This window comes from Protomyctophum bolini (assembly GCF_963924005.1).
Source record: "Protomyctophum bolini genome assembly, chromosome: 6".
Lineage (NCBI taxonomy): Eukaryota > Metazoa > Chordata > Actinopteri > Myctophiformes > Myctophidae > Protomyctophum > Protomyctophum bolini.
Genome location: NC_137867.1, coordinates 21217224 through 21237944, shown reverse-complemented (window position 1 = coordinate 21237944; position 20721 = coordinate 21217224). Strand labels below are relative to the sequence as shown.

Sequence of the window (20721 nt, the reverse complement as noted above, 5' to 3'; positions counted from 1 at the left end):
TGGGGAGATGTGGTCTGCCACTCATCAGTTTGAATTACATTTCACTCACCCCAGAGTTGTGGGTGACCAATCAGAGCCCACTATTCAAAGTGAGACTTTTTCTGTGACGCTGGAATCTGTTTCTAACCGCTCCTTGGAAATACATCTTCCACACCAAAGTTCCACACTAATATCTATGCAGTGATATTATTCTCGCCATGGCAGGCTACATTTATTCCAGCAAGATCATGCATTTACCATCTAGATAACATCAGTAGTAGCTTACTACTTTACAAACTGTATTGTACAATAATATTTGAAGAATTGATGTTCCCAGTTCTCACCATACTGTATTCCTTTTGCCTGTGTGGCCTGGCTTCCTGCCAAAGGACAGGCACAGAGCTGCTGTGTGAGTGATGGATCAGTGTACACATTGGGAACAAACAGACAGGGGTGAGCCAAGACAGAGACTATGAATACGCTGTGCTCTTGTCTCCAGATTAAATACCCATGATCCCAGTATAATTGGCATAATCTTAGTTTCAATCTTTTCTGAACAATATCTCAATATCTCACTAAAGTTGGTATTTTGGTTACCTGTCTAAATCCCTAAATCCCCTCTGTTACCCGTTATATTATGCATAGGTGTGGTTTGGGCGTTACAATAATTAAACCAATCACTGTGCCACATGCCATTGCCTTTAAGACTTTCCTTATCCGTTGCCCTTTATGCCCAGTGCTATATTGCTTCATCGTGTCGTTCTTTTTTTCCTCCACCCCGCACAGAGCCAAGAACATTTCAATGATTCTCGCTCATTTTTAAAATGAGCGAGAATGTATATACTGTAGATCGTGCGTGTAAGCCGTCTCTACGGAACGGGAAAAGGAAAGTTCGGTCATTAAACCCCATTTGCTGCTATGGGGTGATGAACTGAACGAGCAAATGGAATTGCGCGCGTCGCACAATGCCTGGCACAAATAACTTATTTGACTATACAATTATATAAACACAATGGACACAAGGAAGTGGCAGGCACTTAGCCTGGCTAATAAGCCAGACTCAATCCGCTGGCAGACAATTGTTTTTGCCAACGCCTGATTCAGTCTGGCTTATTAGCCAGGCTAGCAGGCACTCACTTCTGCTGATTATAGGAATATTACAAAGAGATGCATAGGAGAATAAGGAGAGATGACGCAGCCTGACTCTGTGCCTGGACATCTCCATTGAGGCGTGGTGCGCACCGCTCTTTACCAAACTAATTTGGCATACGGTTCACGGGTGCTTTTAAAATGCACTATGCGCCTTCCCAAATGTTTGTGACCAAAATAGCAATTTAGGGGAAAGCGTGCCAGCACGCCCATGACCACACCTCTAGGCGCAAATACCGGTGTCTGCAAAAAAGATAGTGGGTGACGCTGGACGAAAATACCATTAAGGGACAGAGAAAGATCCTATAATATTTGTAATTTTCAGGCAGCAGCTGAATTGCGGGCCGCGTTGTGGGTAAAGGCGGCGGCGAAATTGGAGCCCTTACTGTAAGCCCCCTATCCCCCTGACACCTCTCTCCAACATGCCAAGAACTAAGGGGAGGGGGTTGGAGAATTTATGCTTGCACATACTGTATACACACAGAGAGAAGCACGCACAAGCAATCAAAAGTCCACAAACAAACCACACAAAAAACAGGACACGTGTAGAGTTAGCAACCGCACACGCTAGCGCGCACACACACACACACACACACACACACACACACACACACACACACACACACAAACACACATCACTTTTAGCTCTCTCGGGTGGCTAGTTGGAGACTTTATTAAAAATCAGGCAGTTTCATGGCCTTCAGTCGTAGCTCCAGGGCCTGTTTCAAGTCCAATTGTGACTCATGCCCTCTGGAATCAGATAAAGAGATGAAAAGAGGGAGAGAGAGAGGACGAGGGGACATTTACAAAGGGATAGTGGCTCCGGAATGTCTGTTCAGTTCCAAATGTGACAAAAGATAGATGAAATGTGACTGTTGATTGACATTGATCTAATAGATTTCCAATAGGGTAGGTCAAAGTGTGTGTGTGTGTGTGTGTGTGTGTGTGTGTGTGTGGGGTGGGGGGGTAGTTTTACCTATAATGCAAAAGAGACCCAAGTGTCAGTGGGATGGCACAGGTCTACCGGTAGTTAACATAAATATGAAGGAATAGTGGAAATCTCACTTACCACCTGAGCACCCGCCCGTCCAGCGAGGAGAACCTGTGAAGACTGAGGCTGAGTGAGTGCTTTTCAGAAGAGCGCTCCACCTAGCCAGCCGGTCAGCACAGGTGTCCTGAGATCAGTGTGATTGAGGAGGTAGATTGGAAGGTAAATGACGTGTAGGGATGCGCTGAATGGGAAATTCTTGGCCAAAACCAAATACCGAATATAGGAAACAGTTGGCCGAAAACCGAACAGCCGAATATGATTACTATTGTGTATATATTTATTTTATTAAAAAAAAATGAACCAGCCTGGGCCGTGGCTCAGCGGTCCAGGCACCTTGGCTGGTAATCCAGTCTGGCAGTGTGCCGCAGGTTCGACTCCCGATCCCGGCGGCCTTTACTGCATGTCTTCCCCCCCATATCTCTCCCCATTTCCTGTCAGCCTACTGTCTGTCCCTCCTTAAAAAATATAAAATAAAGGCGAAAGCCACAAAAAAAAAAACAGTTTGCTTTGCTCTAATAGTTTGTTGTAGAGCTACTGTACATACAGGCATGTGTGCGCTGTGCTTGAAGCCGCGTTTTGATCACGTCATCACAACAAAACTGTAGGTTACAAAAGGTAACCCCCGGTTCTTTGACAATTTGGTTTCGACTCTAAAACCATTAAAACCAACTGAACTGAATACAGAATATGCATTTTTACCGATATTCATCTGAATAGTTTTGGTGGCCGAGTCCTCTGGGCTGTACTCTGCATCTGTCCTCCTGTCTCGCCTCGTGGAGGTGCTTACTTGTCAGGCGGTTGCCTAGCGAGACTCCACAGTGTGTACAGGACCACAATGGAAACAAGTTCTAGGGCTTTTTGTGTTGTCCTTTTAGTATCGTGTACCACTGCACTTTTTGCAAACTGTTAATAAAGTATGAATTCAATCAATCAATGTGTGTCTACAGTATCCAGAGAAGACTCCAGCCAGTCCCTGGCCTCCTGTTTCAACCTGCTCCCCTCCCCCGTGGATCCATCAGGAGACCGCATCCCAGGGAAAGACAGCAGTCACCGGTAAATCATACTGAACTATTCTGTCCGTCTATCATTTATCTATCAATTAACACATAACTAAATGCCCTGCTACGGCTCTGCTAATGTATAGCAGAGCCCAACGCCAAGATAATATATTTCATGCACATGTATATTCATTTCTATAATAACTATAATTGCTAATGTATAGCAGAGCCCAACGCCAAGATAATATATTTCATGCACATGTATATTCATTTCTATAATAACTATAATTGCTAATGTATAGCAGAGCCCAACGCCAAGATAATATATTTCATGCACATGTATATTCATTTCTATAATACTGGTAACTATAATTGCTAATGTATAGCAGAGCCCAACGCCAAGATAATATATTTCATGCACATTAATTTCTATAATAACTATTGGTTAAATCTATTCGTGAGTTATCTGACTGAACTATCTATTTAAGGTATTTTGGTATGAACAAGTTCAACCACATATTTGTGTCTTGTATCATAACATAATTACACGTCTGGCATTTGTAACAAACTAAATCGCTTGAAAATAGGTTGAAAGTTCAGCATGCATTAGGAGGCATGGCTTGCCTCAGCTATTATGACAGTCACGCTGATACTTTAATCCGAGTTACAGTAGCAGACAATATGTGTGTTCATTATAATTATCTATGGTTAGTGGACTTGCAGATTTCTGAATTGGACAGAACACTGCCTCTATCGTCTGAGCTTGGGGAGCCATGGTTTGTCATGGAAATGCCAAATGAAACACAGGCCTTCTCACACATTTCAAGCACTATTGAACATTATAATACAGTCTACTCTAGACTATGAAAGAAAAATCGAATTGTCTTGGTACTAGGTCTTTAAATACCTCTTCCACAGTAGATGTCAACAAATACAATCTAGGCATGTATTCCGTTTCTCCTCCCACAGCTCCTTATTAGTTATTTGTGGCTCTAATAGGTGGGTAATATTGGCTGAGTTGTGCAGCAGTGCTGCAGTGCTGTACCCCCCCTCTCTCTCTGCAGTGCTGCACAACTGTGCTTCTCTTTTATTTTCCCAGCCACCCTTTGAATTATACAGTAGTTGTTTACGTACTAAAAATGATGGTATAGTAGCTTAACAGAGCAGTTCCACTCAAGCATTTGTCTGTTGGTTGACATTAATAACCACAATGTTTATTTTTATTTATTTATTTAATCCACCAACACTTTAAGTTTCTTGTGCAAAGTATTTTCACAATGTCTGACTTAACGGTGAACTGTGGGAGTGATGGAGTGCAGATGTGACTGTGAGAGTGAAAGAGACCTAAATGTATTTGCCTTGGGCACTCTGTCTCTGTATATCCACCCCCCTCACTCGCTCAATCTCTGTCTGTCCATGTACCCCCCTCTCTCTCGCTCTCTCTCTCTCTCTCTCTCTCTCTCTCTCTCTCTCTCAGCGTGTCTTTCTTTCTGTCCATCCATTCCTCTCTCTCTCTCTCTCTCTCTCTCTCTCTCTCTCTCTCTCTCTCTCTGTATTTCTCTTTCTCTGTCTGTCTGTCTGTCTCTCTGTCTCTGTCTCTTTCTGTCTGTCGGTCTTTGTGTCTCTCTCTCTCTGTCTTGGTCTCTCTTTGGTTACCTAATCCTTTCTGTTCACAAATACACAATATACATGCATGCACGCACGCACAGTCGTATACACACACACACACACACACACACACACACACACACACACACACACGTGCATGCACGTCATTTAGTCTGTCCATCTGGGGAGAGTATCAGCTATGGGATACTGCTGCCTGTCTGGTGTGTTTCTGTCTGCTCAGAACATCTGTTGTGTATGTGTAGCTGAACACACACACACACACACACACACACACACACACACACACACACACACACACACACACACAGACGCACACACCTCATCTTTGATGTCTGACAGTTCATTGATTTTGATGGCAGACTTTTATTTCCTTGTGCTTATTATCTCTCAACGATAATACCGCGATACATTCCCACGGGTAATACACATTCAAATCACTTCAACTTCTTTGCTCCCATTTTATTCATTTCATAGCAACTGACTGGGAGAGTGAGAGAGAGAAAACGAAACACACCACCTGGGGTTGCAAACTGCCCACACCAACATCTCTATGTCTCTCTGTTACAGATACAGTACATGGCTCATTATGTTGTTTTGACCTTGACCTTTGACCCATTTGAACCAAATCAATTTGAGCTGCATTTCATGTCATGAAAGGTGCTATACAAATAAAGTTTTATTATTATTATTATAATGTTGTGCACAGCAGCCGCTCCTGTTAGGGCCTGAGAGGGCCTCCGCAACTCCACTTCTCGGGCTGAATTATGGGCCCACCACGTCCCTGCTTATCATTCCCACCCCTTTCCATTCTGCCTTTTCACTTTGACCTTGTTCGTGACCTTGACTTTTCGACTTTCATACCCACAAGTTGTACATAATGTCTTAAGGCAGCCTACTTAGCATTCCCATGCACCCCTCTCCATTCTGTTTTTTCACCTTGACCTTGTACGTGACCTTGACCTTTGAACTTTCATACCCAAAAGTTGTACATAATGTCGTCATTTACTTTGTCCAGTGATGGAAAAAGTACTCAGATGTTTTACTCAAGTAAATAGAAAAAACACAATAATAGAAATAATGTGTCCTGTACACAATGTTTTACATCAAAATAAACTTACAGTATTAATGTAAGCAGTTTTCAAGAGGTTTTTGAGAATAGGGTTTAAGGGTTAAGTATATTTTGTAATATAACTATAATTGCACCAAGTCTCTGTGCGTATACGTCTGTACGTCTGTAATCCACATAACTCGAGAACCGTTCGCCTCACAGGGGGTGCAGTGCCCGGTGTCGAGTCGGTCGGACGCACTCTTCTCCAGAACCGCCCCAAAAAGGCCTCTGCCCGGGCTCTGGACCAGGCCCCTGCCCAGGGTCCATATATGGAGCTGGCCTGTTCTGACATCACAACACTCCATATTTGGGCATGCCTGTATAAGCTGGCCTGTTCTGACATCCCAACACTGACTCCATATTTGGGCATGGCTGACACAGAACTCCATATAGGCCTATAGGAATAAAGAGACACAGAGAGACACATACAGAAATCTGACATCATTCTGACCTCGCGCATAAAAGGGACACAGACATAATATCTGGGTGGGGCATGCATTTCCAACTTGCATCATTCCAAGTAGGTCAGTGCCCAACAGTAGAGAACCTCTCTAGCACCTATAAATGCACCAACTCTCTGTGTGTACGTCTGTAATCCACGCAACTCGAGAACCATTCGTTCCACCGACTTCAAATTCGACGTGTGCGTTCCACCCCCCACGGGGAGTGCAGTGTCCGGTGTCGAGTCAGTCGGACCCACGGTTGTCCAGAACTGCCACAAAAGGCCTTTGCCCAGGCTCTGGACAGGGCCCCTGCCCAAGCTGTTGATTGTAGACCAGTGATTCACAAGTAACATTTCAAGGACCTCCAGTTTGGGGGCCCTAACAACATTCCCATTGTCCTAACCCACCTGTACCCTACTTTAAGAACCACTGATGTAGACAACATTTCTGCCATAAATATGACGAGAAATTTGTTTCACCACAGTTTAGTTCACCAGAGATGAACATTTGAACATATAGTTATAGTACATGAATGTGGTCAAGCGTGCGTGTTCCATTGCGTCGGTAGGAAAATAACATCAACCAGGCTTGATGAGTAATTCATGTTATTAGTTTCCTGTGATGACACTGACCTCTGTATATAGAATAACACATAAAATCCAATAAAATAAAGATTTGACAGCCGGGATGTAGTTTGCCTGTTGCTATGGCAATGGCAGTTTGCCTGTGCAGTATCCCCCTCCTCCCTTTTTGCCTTCTTTCATGGGCGTTGATTACTATGCACTGCAGAAGACATGCAGCCAGAGGGGACAGCATGCACACCCTCCTCGTGTCCTATAGTCGCTCAGTATGCGGTGGACCTTCAGCAATAGGGACAGGGTTTGTCATAATCTCGCTCGCATTCACATATGTTTTTGTCTTTTTACATTTATTTCTGATCAGTCTGAAGTATTTTGAGATAATAGTAGCATAATACAACTATGCCCTGTAGGTCATTTGGTAGACTGTAGAATAAATCAAATGAGAAGTACTGTACGTGAGATGAAAACAACTAAAGATAAGACGATGTCGTCTGTCTCCATTTTTGTCTCTCGTTGGCTTTCCAAATGAAATGCACACAGACCCAGCCAATGCTGTATTATTCCCTGCTCTGTGTTTGTAGTTGTCATGTGCGTGTTCAGTTTTCCGGCTTGAGAACAAGAGTGGGAGAAAAGGGTAAGTGAGTGAGTGAGAGAGAAATGAAAAATATTTTAAAAGAGAATCGTTGGTGTCCTATCAAATTGAATAACCCAGCAGCAGGCGGATGACAGAGTGAAAGAGAAATGGAGAGAAAGAGAGATAGAGAGATTAACCTCCCCGCTCTCTCTCATCTTGTATTTCATTTGAGGCTCTTCGTTATCGCTTGGTCATGCATGAATCAGTAGGGTATTTAGAAACCCTGCTTTCCACTTGATGAGCCCAGCTATCGTATAGGGCCAGATACAGCACAAAGCGATACTCAGCCAGTTGAAACCCTGGTGTCCTGGGGGGGATACAGTCCAGTGATGATGTACAGTAGTATTCATAAACGTGGACATACATGCAGGGAGAGTTCATATATCAGTCATTTTATCAAGCCACTTTCTAATCTCCACTGACGGTCAGGAATTTACCTAAGTAGATTAGGCCGTCGCTTAATATGGCCATCAACAGTAACCACTTTGACATTGCCTCTTAAATCATGTTGACACACACACACACACACACACACACACACACACACACACACACACATACACACACACACACAATCTCTCATTTGAATAATCAACCGTGAAGAGTTCAACATTCAACTGAGCTTTGGACTGAGCTTATCCTCAAAATGCACGCACGCACACACAGTGACACACACACACACACACACACACACACACACACACACACACACACACACACACACACACACACACACGCATGAAAAGTTGCACACACGTCCCTTTCCACGCCATGATGATGGATTAATCACCCCATGATTGTGTTGATGCAATAGCAAGAAGACATTGATTTATGCAAAATAGAATATTACAACATTCTCCCAGCAGCAACATTTTGTCAACATTCAGAATGGTTCAGCTCTCTTCTACTACTGTACTTACATGTCCACAGTCTAGGGGAAACTTGCACATTACAAGGTGTGTGGCTCCCTACAACGCCAGATTCTTAATAGCAGTTTATTATCTGAGCTGAGCAATGCACAAAAAAACTAAGTCCATTAATCATCCCTTGAATTTCCCTGACAAATAATTCAAAGTGTAAACTAATGTCAAGTCTCCTAACTAAATTAAAGTAAAAAAAAAAACCCAATAAAAGTTCCACTGCAAACAAAAAGTACTTCAGTCCTGCCAAACTGCTCCAAGTTGCTCCAAGGGCTTTCTGCTAAGCAAGAAGAATCAATCAAATCAAAACTCTCAAAACAGTAAATGCTAGCCCTTTGTTGGAAGTGGTAGAGGTGAAGAGACACACACACACACACACACACACAGACACACACACACACACTGATGTCTAACCGTTCAATGATTTTGGAGGTAAAAAGGGGTAAAACATATACAGTGAGAGGGAAAAAGGGTGGGTGGGGGATTCAGAATTTACGGGGGCCAGTTTCGAATTGCAGCCGTCCGTAGGTGAGAGTGGTTTTGAAGGAGTCAAGGGATTAGCAGGTCTTATGACTGTTGGTAGGGCGTTCCACATTTTGGTGGCATAGGAGCGAAATTTAGTCCCTTGTTTGTACCGAATCTGGGTTGCACATTTTGTTGAACTTGAAGACAGTTACATGGGTATCTTGGTGAAGTATTTAGACAGGTACATGGGTATCTTGGTGAAGTATTTAGACAGGTACATGGGTATCTTGGTGAAGTATTTAGACGGGTACATGGGTATCTTGGTGGAGTATTTAGACGGGTAGGTACATGGGTATCTTGGTGAAGTATTTAGACAGGTACATGGGTATCTTGGTGGAGTAGCGAATCTTGTGGACCAGACCCATATGTTTCTTATAACATTCTGTCATAAGAAAGTAGATGTTCTTTACAAGTCAAAACAGGCTTATCATGCTATAAGTTTGACGAAGTCAGTTTTTGGTCTTATACATTAATACAGAGGACCGTGGGAAGCTGTAGGCTGTTTTACTTGAAAATCTGTGTTTTACAGCAGCGTAATAGTTTATCATGGACTTTGTTAGGGCACTGTCAAGGTTGAACCGACTAATGTTAAGTGTCAGCTATCAAAGCCTTCAATCGATACACACTCTAATCTCTTTAGGCCTAACTTCGCCTAAATCTGTTGCATGGAAAACCTGTATCCATCCTTTTTGTTTACAAGTATCACCCTGGGTTTGGTTTCCCATCAGACTTCAGAGCAAAATGGCCATGTGAATATGGTCTATTCATTGTGTCTATTCTGTCCTTCATTTTTGAGTGGTGCACCCACTCCATTGCGGAGCGTACTCACACACACACACACACACACACACACACACACACACACACACACACATATATTTACTGTATATGATTTTGGGTGTGACAGTACAGTACAGTACAGTAGAGGGACCCCCTGGGGACCCCCACACGGTAACTCTGTCATTTCTCAACTGTTTAGGACGTGGGCCGGCTCGCCGGAACCGGGCCGGCACCCTGGGCGCGTTCCTATGGGTCTGGAACCGGGCCGGCACCCTGGGCGCGTTCCTATGGGTCTGGAACCGGGCCGGCACCCTGGGCGCGTTCCTATGGGTCTGGAACCGGGCCGGCACCCTGGGCGCGTTCCTATGGGTCTGGAACCGGGCCGGCACCCTGGGCGCGTTCCTATGAGTCTGGAAGTTTCAGGGACCAGCCGGGGACCCCAACATGGAGTTTTATACTATAAAATCTTTGTCCGGTGTGTCTATTTTGTCCTTGAACATTTATATACTGAACCGTAGCACCCCGATTCTGGGCATGTCAGGCATAAATTTGCCGAAAGTTGCAGATCTAAAAATGTGCTGCAAGCTATTGGATTGCATGTTTTCACTGTTTGATTCATGACACATACTGTAGTGGTTAACAAGAGGAGACAAAAGTGTATTTTGTCTGTCTCTCATGCCAGTCAAGTGCTTTGAATCCAATCATGCCATTCTGATTTGTCACATTATTCTGGTTGGCAAAGAATGAGTTTTGGGCCTTGACTGTTTTCTTTCCCTGTGATTCTGTTTCGGTTGCACTGAAAGGAAATCTTACGTTGGATTGACATGAAGCATTTGATATGAGTGTGTGCATTTATTATCTTTGACAACACATATGGTTGATACAGCAACAAAGACCAATAGGTTTGCCTTGTTCCTACAGTATGTTCTTTGGCTCGCTCATCAGGCTTCTGTGTCCTCTCTTCATCGTCTTCTCTTACTGCCAGCTACGCTAAGCACTGATCACAACCGTGTGTTTTTCATGTCGCGCAGACTTTTAAACATGAAGATCAAAATAATAAGTGTCTTTTTCTCTCTCTGGGTGAACCTCTTAGCATACACGCTTTCTATTTTTCACAAGCATCAATAGGAGTAAAATATTCCGAGCATTCAAAGTAGGGCAACAAGATACAAGGTTTGGTCTCATGTGGATCTTGGACTTCATGTGGCCAGTCTATGATGTCAGTCATTCATGCTGGTAGGCACTCGGTGGCGCAGTTTTTTTATTCTATATATAATTTGTCTGGGGGACCCCCTGGAATTTGCAAAGTGGGATCCGACAGGTGACAACCTGACCAAATGACCAAACTGAAAATGTAGACGACATGTTCACCACCTAGTCGACTCTAATAGAAGATTTGCGATATTGAGGGGACAGAAAACAACTTCAATAGAAGTCTATGTCTATGTAGCCATTGGACTGGCCCCATGAAGTGAACAGAGTTTGCGTAACTCTGGTTCTGGTCGACTCCAGGCAGGGTTGCCAAGTCTGCTTATTTCCAGCAAAACTTATTTCTGTCACGACAGTTGCCAACACTGTCAACCATATTACTCAGCTGGCAACAACCTCGTGATTGGCTGTCTGTCTGAGACAGTGAAGACTCGCAGTAACACTCACGGCTTGACGGGGAAGACGAACGTCACTCAATATAACCACACCAAACGTGGCTGCATACACGTTACGGAGACAGCGCTTCTTTCACCTGACCATTATATCACTATGTGATTAATTCTTGTTATTTTTTTTATTCTATAATTTTTTGGGAACCCATTTTTTCACCCAGTGTAGTCCTGGGCACTACACTTCCTCTGCCAACCTGGGGAGAGCAACGGATTGACCTCATGCTTCCTTATATACATGAGGAGTCCAAGCTGCTTCTTTTCACCTGACAGGAGGGGAATTTCCCCGGCCGGACATAGCATGTGGAAGGAACACGTTATTCCGACCAGTTCCTTTCCCCTCCATCAGGCGCCCTGGCTGGCCAGGTGTGTTTTGTGAGGGCACCTCTAGGTGACACGGGGAGAACATGCAAACTCCACACAGAAAGGCCCTTTCGCCAACCCCGCCTCGGATAGGGGAAATGTTGACACAGAGGAAGTAACACGCCCGGACCTTATAGCTGTGAGGCGACAGCACTACCGACTGTGCCACCGTGCCCCCCTCAGAGCACCATTATAGGCTTTATGTCATCATCATGACATTGGGTGGCTCACCAAAGGCCATAAATTAGTAAATTAGTTTACTTTGTTGAAAAGGTGAATACGATGGATATTGGCTGCTGATAATGTTGTTATAACAATACAATAACAATTTGTGTGTTATATAATTAATTGCAGTGATTTAGTGAGTCGTGTGTGTGTGTGTGTGTGTGTGTGTGTTTGTGTGTGTGTGTGTGTGCGTGTGTGTGTGTGTGTGTGCGTGCGCAATGGTACAGTACTTTACAAAACTGTATTCATAATGTTTCATTCTCCTGGGATTTAGAAGCAAAAGATTGATATGATTGATTCATAATAGTCTGGAACACCAAATCCCTGAAACTATTTTTAAAGGCTATAGAAACATCCCAGTGTGATTAAGCACAAGAAATAGCAAACTCGAAGAGTGTTAGACACCAGCCATTCTAGCACAAGCTCAGGAGAAATGCATTATCATAACCTATTAAATTGAGTTTTCATGGTGATAATGTTCTGTGTTTTGAGTAAAATCTCAAGGCACAGCTGAGCTTGAGTTTTATTCTTCGTCTTTAGGGCCCTAAGTAATGAATAGATCAACATTAATTTGTCTTTAGAAACCACACTATCTCTCCAATTGTGGGTAAAACATTTGCATTACAATAGTACAGGTTATAATTTTGAGTTTGAGAAACTTGCTCCAGTTAAACTAGTGATACATTATCATATCTAGATTCATCACTAGTTAAACTAGTGATACATTATCATATCTAGATTCATCACCAGTTAAACTAGTGATACATTATCATATCTAGATTCATCACCAGTTAAACTAGTGATACATTGTCATATCCAGATTCATCACCAGTTAAACTAGTGATACATTATCATATCTAGATTCATCAACAGTTAAACTAGTGATACATTATCATATCTAGATTCGTCAACAGTTAAACTAGTGATACATTATCATATCTAGATTCATCAACAGTTCAGTTCAGTTCAGTTCAGTTTATTTTCGGAAGGAGGACATACATTCATACATTGCACACAGATTCCAACATTTTTCATATTCATTATTATTATTATTATTATTTTTTTTTTTTATTATTTTTTTTTTAGTGTCCATAGGTCCTGTCCGTTCCGAAAAAGGGTTAGGGAGAAGCCATAGGCTTGTCGTGCCCTACCCCTGGAGTCCATTTGTTTACGTGTAGCAGGCCGTGCCTGCTTACACAGTGCATAATTACATTCATGCTGACCTTATGTATGTACATTCATCTACACACATTCATATATACATATATATATTACATACAACATACATACATAGACACATCCATATACTAATAACTGTAAATAACAGTTAATGACAGTAGCAACAATAACAGTAGTAATAATGGTATAATATATATCTATATATAATATATAGCACACATGCAGCATACAATATTATATTATACATACGTACAATATATATATATATATATATATATATATATATATATATATATATATATATATATATATACACACCATATAATACATACAATTTGTGGTGTGGTTTACCAATAGTGGTCTACCAATAATATGTAATATCTTATATATAATAATAATATTAATAACTTATATATTTCATAATGTATGGTATACTATAGTAATAAGACTATATAATTATATAGTACAGTCCGTCCTGTTTCCCCTTTTGTGATGCCATTAGTGCTCTTTACTTCTGTATTTATCGAAGATAGTTTTTTTTACTCTAGTTTTGAATTGGTTTATGTTTCCACAGTGCTTTAGTTCATCCTCCAGCTCATTCCACAGTGTGACTCCGTAAGAGGAGATGCTCCTTGTTTTTAAGTTTGTGCGCATCACAGGTTTCTTGAAGTTAAGTGGTCCTCTTAGGTTGTATCCCCCTTCCTTATCGAGAAATTTGTCCTGTACATTTACCGGTAGTTGCTTATATCTTGCTTTGTACATGATTTGTAGAATTTTTACATTGACCATATCTGTGAACTTCAGGAGGTGTGATTGTATGAACAGTGGGTGTGTGTGGTCCCGGTATCCTGCATTGTTTATTACTCTTAGTGCTCTCTTTTGTAGTATAATCAGTGGATTTATGGTTGATTGGTAGGTGTTTCCCCATACCTCAGAGCAATAGTTCAGGTAGGGTAGGATCATTGCGCAGTACAGCGTGTGCAATGAGCTGGGGTTGAGAAGGTGCCTTGCCCTATTTATAACCGAGATGCTCTTTGCCATCTTGTTCCCCACATATTTTATATGGGGTCTCCAGCAGAGCCTATGGTCTAGGATCACTCCCAAGAATTTGTTTTCATAAACTCTTTCTATTTTGTTATTATCTATAATCAGCTGGATATCTATTTGTAATTGTCGGTTTCCGAATACCATACATTTTGTTTTACTTAAATTTAAGGATAGTTTATTTCTATCGAACCAGAGTTTGTATTTATTCATTTCTGTTGTTAAGACCATCATGAGCTGCTGGATGTCCTCCCCTGCGCAGAACATGTTCGTGTCATCGGCAAATAGTACGCACTTCAGTACACTAGACACAGAGCAAAGATCATTGATATATAAATTGAATAGTTTGGGACCCAGTACGGACCCCTGAGGGACGCCACACATTATTTTCATGCTACTGGATTTACGGTCTCCTAGTTGAACAATTTGTTCTCTGTCTTTTATGTAGCTTTCAAGCCATTTTGACACAACACCTCTGATACCATACTTTGACATTTTCCTTATGAGGATATTATGATCAATTGTGTCAAATGCTTTCTTAAGGTCTACAAAGACTCCGACTGTGTACAGTTTTTTATCTATGTTTTTTATTATCTCTTCGGTTAGTTCAATCAGTGCCATTGCAGGCGATCTGTTGGCTCTAAAACCGTATTGATTTTCTGTTAATAGGTTATTTTTTTCTACAAAGTGATCCAGTCTCTCCCCAAATAATTTCTCCAATATTTTTGAGAACTGTGAGAGCAAGGAAATTGGTCTATAGTTTGTAAAGTGTTGTTTGTTTCCTGTTTTGAAGACTGGGATAACCTTAGCTTTTTTCATTTGGTTTGGGAAGACACCATTTCTGAATGAGAGGTTGCATATGAATGTAAATGGTTTTATTATGGTGTGTATGATTCTTTTGAGTAATGACATGCTCAGGTCATTGTGGTCAGTGGATGTCTTGTTTTTGGATTTACTGACTGCTTCTATAACTTCCTGTTCCTCCACAGCTCTCAGGAATAAGGAATTTGGGTTACAGAAACCCCACTCATCGGCTGGTACATTTACCTCTGTCTCTGATGTTTTAATTTTGCTTGCAAGAGTAGGTCCTATATTCACAAAGAACAGTTAAACTAGTGATACATTGTCATATCCAGATTCCTGAAATATCTATGTTCCACTTGTGTCACTGTTGAGACCTTAGCCTCCTGGCTGTTATTTAGGCCTATACATGTACAGTATATAGACAATCAATGTAAAAAATAAACATAAAAATCATAAAAAAAGAACCATATAAAAAATCATATAAAATCATAAAAAGATCATACAAAAAATCATATGATTTTATGTTCTCATGGTGAGATAAGAACCTTCGAGGAGGCTAGGTATCGATGTAAAGAGGCTGATGCTGCCTTGGCTGCCAAGCGATGTTGGGACCTCTACATGGAGTTCCAATGACGTCCTTTTCTATGAAAGGTGTACAGAAAGGAGAAGGTGTTTCTTATTACGGACGTAGATTGTTTATTGCAGCCATAGGTTCCTTATTACAGCTGTGGGTTGCTTATTACAGCCCTGTGTTGCTTACTACAGCCGTAGATTGCTTATTCCAGCCGTAGGTTGCTTATTCCAGCCCAGATTGCTTATTGCAGCCGTAGGTTGTTTATTCCAGCCGTAGGTTGCTTATTCCAGCCGTAGGTTGCTTATTCCAGCCGTAGGTTGCTTATTCCAGCCGTGGGTTGCTTATTCCAGCCGTAGATTGCTTATTCCAGCCGTAGGTTGCTTATTCCAGCCGTAGGTTGCTTATTCCAGCCGTAGATTGCTTATTCCAGCCGTAGGTTGCTTATTCCAGCCGTAGGTTGCTTATTCCAGCCGTAGGTTGCTTATTCCAGCCGTAGGTTGCTTATTCCAGCCGTAGGTTGCTTATTCCAGCCGTAGGTTGCTTATTCCAGCCGTAGGTCCTTATTCCAGCCGTAGGTTGCTTATTCCAGCCGTGGGTTGCTTATTCCAGCCGTGGGTTGCTTATTCCAGCCGTGGGTTGCTTATTCCAGCCGTAGGTTGCTTATTCCAGCCGTGGGTTGCTTATTCCAGCCGTAGATTGCTTATTCCAGCCGTGGGTTGCTTATTCCAGCCGTGGGTTGCTTATTCCAGCCGTAGATTGCTTATTCCAGCCGTGGGTTGCTTATTCCAGCCGTAGGTTGCTTATTCCAGCCGTAGGTTGCTTATTCCAGCTGTAGATTGCTTATTCCAGCCGTAGGTTGCTTATTCCAGCCGCGGGTTGCTTATTACAGCCGTAGGTTGCTTATTACAGCCGTGAGTTGTTTATTGATTAATAAATCGACACACACACACACACATTCCCATTGAATGCACAATGGTGCACTCACGCATGCACGCACGCACGCACACATTCATTCCCATAGACACACCACATTAACATACATGAAACATATCTACACAAATCGTACATTGTGTCTACACGCAGAAATGTAGGTGCATATGTCCACATATAGACTGATGCTATGTGTGATGTTTACATTGAATCCTAGTTACTGTACTTTGCAGCACTTAATTATTGTCTTTGCAGTCTACTTGACCATTCTGTTGTTTTGTAGGGATAAGAGTGTTTGCGAAATGTTTATACATTTTACATATTTGAAAGCATTTAAAGCATGTAGCAGACTCCTTGGCAATGGGCAGCAGTCATCCTTTGTGTTTTGTGAACTATAGAAATGTTACAATCCAGCGTACAATCCCAGTGAAAATGTAACATGACACAAAATATCTCAGAGTTACACAAAGTTGCTACAGTATGCCATTAGCTCAAATGTGTTCAGATAACTTGTAATGTTGTTCCACCACTTTGTCTAAAAAGTTGCCTGTTGATACTCAACGGCTGTAGAATGTGATCAGCGTATAATTTTCAGAGAGATGGATTGAGGAGTTGCCCCGCCCCCGGGGTGAGAGAGAGTAATGAGTTGAGACAGACAGACAGACACAGTTTGACAGTTAGAGTGAGCAGACACAAAACAAGTCCAGGGCTGCATAGGGAAGCTGAAAGGACAATTAGGTTCATCACAAAGTTAGCCTTGCCATATTACATTAGTTTTGTATTTTCTCGCTCTTTTGGCTGACTAGTTGAATTCACCATTAAATTCACTGCCTGGAGCGGTTGTACTCACTCTTTATTCACAGATGTACTTTATGTTGGAGATGGGCTTAATGGCAGCATTAAACATCCACAGCCGCAGGTGGTGAATACAGATGAGTGCACCGGATGTGTCAGGTGAAAAAGAGTGATAAATGACCACAGTCCTGCATGGCCCAATAATTATGGCTACGTTATGCCTACCTTATGCAGTGCACATTCACCATTATATGTGTGACTGTGAGCACATGCATGTGTGTAATTGCAGCCATGTGGAAGCACTCCTCTGTAAACGTCAGTACAGCAGCATATAAATGTGTAGCTCCACCCCCATATATGGAGCGTGTCTTGAGTAACAGGGTTTGATGAGGTCAGATCAACATATGGAATGTCAGAACAGGTCAGCTATGTACAGTATATGGAGATCTAAGGGTGGCAGCGGGGGCAGTGTCTTGAGTGTACATGGTTTCATGAGGGCCCAGGTAGGGCCGGGCCTTAAGTTTCGGGCCTGTTGAGAACTCTGGCTGCCGGGCACGGCTGCACTAACAACTTTGGGGCGGGCCCATCTAGAGTTTGAATGGACAGGTATCAGTCAATAGGGAGACATTGAAGAGGAAGGACGGGTGGGGAGAGTCAACATATGGAATGTCAGAACAGGTCAGCTCCATATGGAGATGGAGGAGTGATGTCACGAAGCGTGACCATATATAGACGTGATGTCACGACTCACGAGGCGTGATATCACGAGGCGTGCATAAATGTGACACGCGGTCCCAATCAACGTATTGATTGACATGCATGTGTTGCTGTTGCACCCACTTGCTCTCTTTATTTGCACACATAACTAACTAATCATTTGATACCTTTTACAGTCACTGAATGAATTGAATGGAAAGCATTTTTTAAGATCCAACACATGCATGTGCATGCTTGCGGGAAGATTTGTGCACGCCTTTGTATGAATGTGTGGACGACTGGACGTGCGCACATTCCTGGGAGTGTGCGCGTGCGTGTGGGTCCTGACTCCTACAAGCCAACAGCCCAGTAATAATCTGCAGTGTGAGGGGTAAAATAATGAAAGCCATAAAAAGGCAGATAATTGGCTTTTTCAAGTTGGTGAAATGGATCACTTTTAATGCTGCTGTTGAGAAATGGCTTCTGAGAGGAGCGTGTGGAGAAAGTAGTGGGGTGACGTGGTGGGGGGAAAGCTTGAGGAGAGCAGAGTGGCGTGACGCAATGGGGGGGCATTGTGTGGAGAGAGGATTGGGGTGAAGCAGGGGGGAGTGTGTGTACTGTGTGGAGAGAGGATTGGGGTGAAGCAGGGGGGAGTGTGTGTACTGTGTGGAGAGAGGATTGGGGTGAAGCAGGGAGGAGTGTGTGTGGAGAGAGGATTGGGGTGAAGCAGGGGGGAGTGTGTGTACTGTGTGGAGAGAGGATTTGGGTGAAGCAGGGGGGAGGTGTGTGGAGAGAGGATTTGGGTGAAGCAGGGGGCAGTGACATATAACTAGATAAAGTGCCCCTCGGGGCACAGGTCTCCACCAGGGCAGGTTAGGTTGTGGCCTCCTGGTGACGCTATAATAGGCCAAAGTGAAAAGGGTGCCATTTCTTGTTTCGCCTTGGATGGCAATTGGATGATTTGAGGCATGTTGTTCCAAAAATGTGTTTTGCAAAAATCCACCTGTTGGTGGCGCTATAACAGGCCAATGTGAAAGGACACACGGACACACACACGGAACGAGTGCAAAACATACTCTCTCCCCATGCCTTCGGCCTGGTGGAGACAACAATTATTCCAAATATTTCCCTCGATTATGATGAGTAAAAATGGCAGATCTACAAGCCCACAACGTGGCGATGTGTGGCACGTTTTGTGCTTATGGATCGGCTCTTTTAAGTCCGTTATTGGTTCTAAATATTGGGGTGTGTGTGTGTGTGTGTGTGTGTGTGTGTGTGTGTGTGTGTCTTCTACTTTGCTATCTTCATCCTCATCAGACATTCTTCTTTTGGTAAATGGTGCCTGGGAGGACTTGAGCTTCTCCATAGGTTAATTGACTGCCAATGGCGCTTGATGGCACTGTTCGCTAACCTATGGGTCACCATTGGTTTGGGGGGTCCTCGGGACACCACGTAACACGTCCATCACATGACCGAAACAAATAACTGCTTTCCCAAGTCTGTATAGGAGCCGGTGGAAAAACACCACATAATACATTAATATAATAATGGTAATAAAAAAAGTTTTGGTAATGATAATACATGGACAACTGCGTGCAGCGCTCACTCAACAACAGAGCCTGTAGCTTTCAAATGGATTGTCGCGTATGGATCAAGATTCTTTTCAGATTCTAGCCCACCCGTGCACGCAAATATCACAATATTCTATTCTAAGTTTGGTGAATCCTGGCAGTCAGGTCCGTTTTGGGGGGACACATACAGTATTAATAAAAATCACAGTTTCTCAAGGTCCGGTCCAGGGCCTACGATGGGTCCAAATGGACACGGGACTGTAACTCTTGACAGTATACAATATTTTTGCAACCCCAATCTACACCGTAAAATAATCTGTATTAATTTAACTCTGAGAGTGTACAAATGAAACCAAAAAGACCCTTGTGGTTTGTACGCTATCAGATATGCAGTCCCATAAAGGTTCATTTGGACCTTTTATGGGACTAAAGTGTGATGAATGTCTGATCCATAGACATCATCCCCCAATCAGACAATAAGAGGAAAGTAGGTGAAGAGAGGAAAGGGGATGAAAAGAGTTGGAGAGGAGAGAGCTGCCATTTTATCTGTACTTAGTGTCTGTCTCCTTTGTACAACTAACCTTAACCCATTTAGGCCTGACGTCGAAATTAAAAAAAAATCTTCTAAATTCTGACAGTTTTAACTATAACTGTAATTGGCCACTGACCCCCATCTGAAAATATGTTGTTCCAGGGACCCCCCAGAAGCAAAGTTCTGAAAAAAAATCCAAATTTGCGACACATTTTCACGATTTTTCAAAAATAGCAGACCTACAAGCTCGTAGTGCGCCACTCGGTGGCGCGCTATGAGCTTGTAGATCTGCTATTTTTCAATAGCTAAATTATAACAATGTTTAAAACACCAAAAGCGGTTCCCGCCCAAAATGGGTTAGACTAGAATAGAAGACACAACTAGTCTCCACCAAGTTAGTTATTGTGGGCCAGCAATGTTTGAAATTGGCGAATCAGGATGGAATATGAAAAGTCTGACAGATCTGTCTTGATCACATGACTATAGACATAGTGGTTTTTGGACAAATTCTATAGGAGTCCAGTAAACATCTGCCTCCTGGTGGCGCTACAAA

General features: G+C 42.7%; 1 protein-coding gene across 3 annotated transcripts in view; it reads left to right on the top strand.

Annotated features, from left to right (window-relative positions):
- ccser1 (coiled-coil serine-rich protein 1) overlaps positions 1–20721 on the top strand; it is a 156622-nt gene that overhangs the window by 24776 nt on the left and 111125 nt on the right. For all 3 annotated transcript variants that reach the window (XR_013964162.1, XM_080765111.1, XM_080765112.1), the window contains exon 7: positions 3127–3232. Coding sequence is in view for 2 of the 3 variants with exons in the window: in XM_080765111.1 (XP_080621237.1) it covers positions 3127–3232 (106 nt within the window). In the remaining variant the exon portion in view is untranslated. The remainder of the gene's footprint in view (positions 1–3126; positions 3233–20721) is intronic.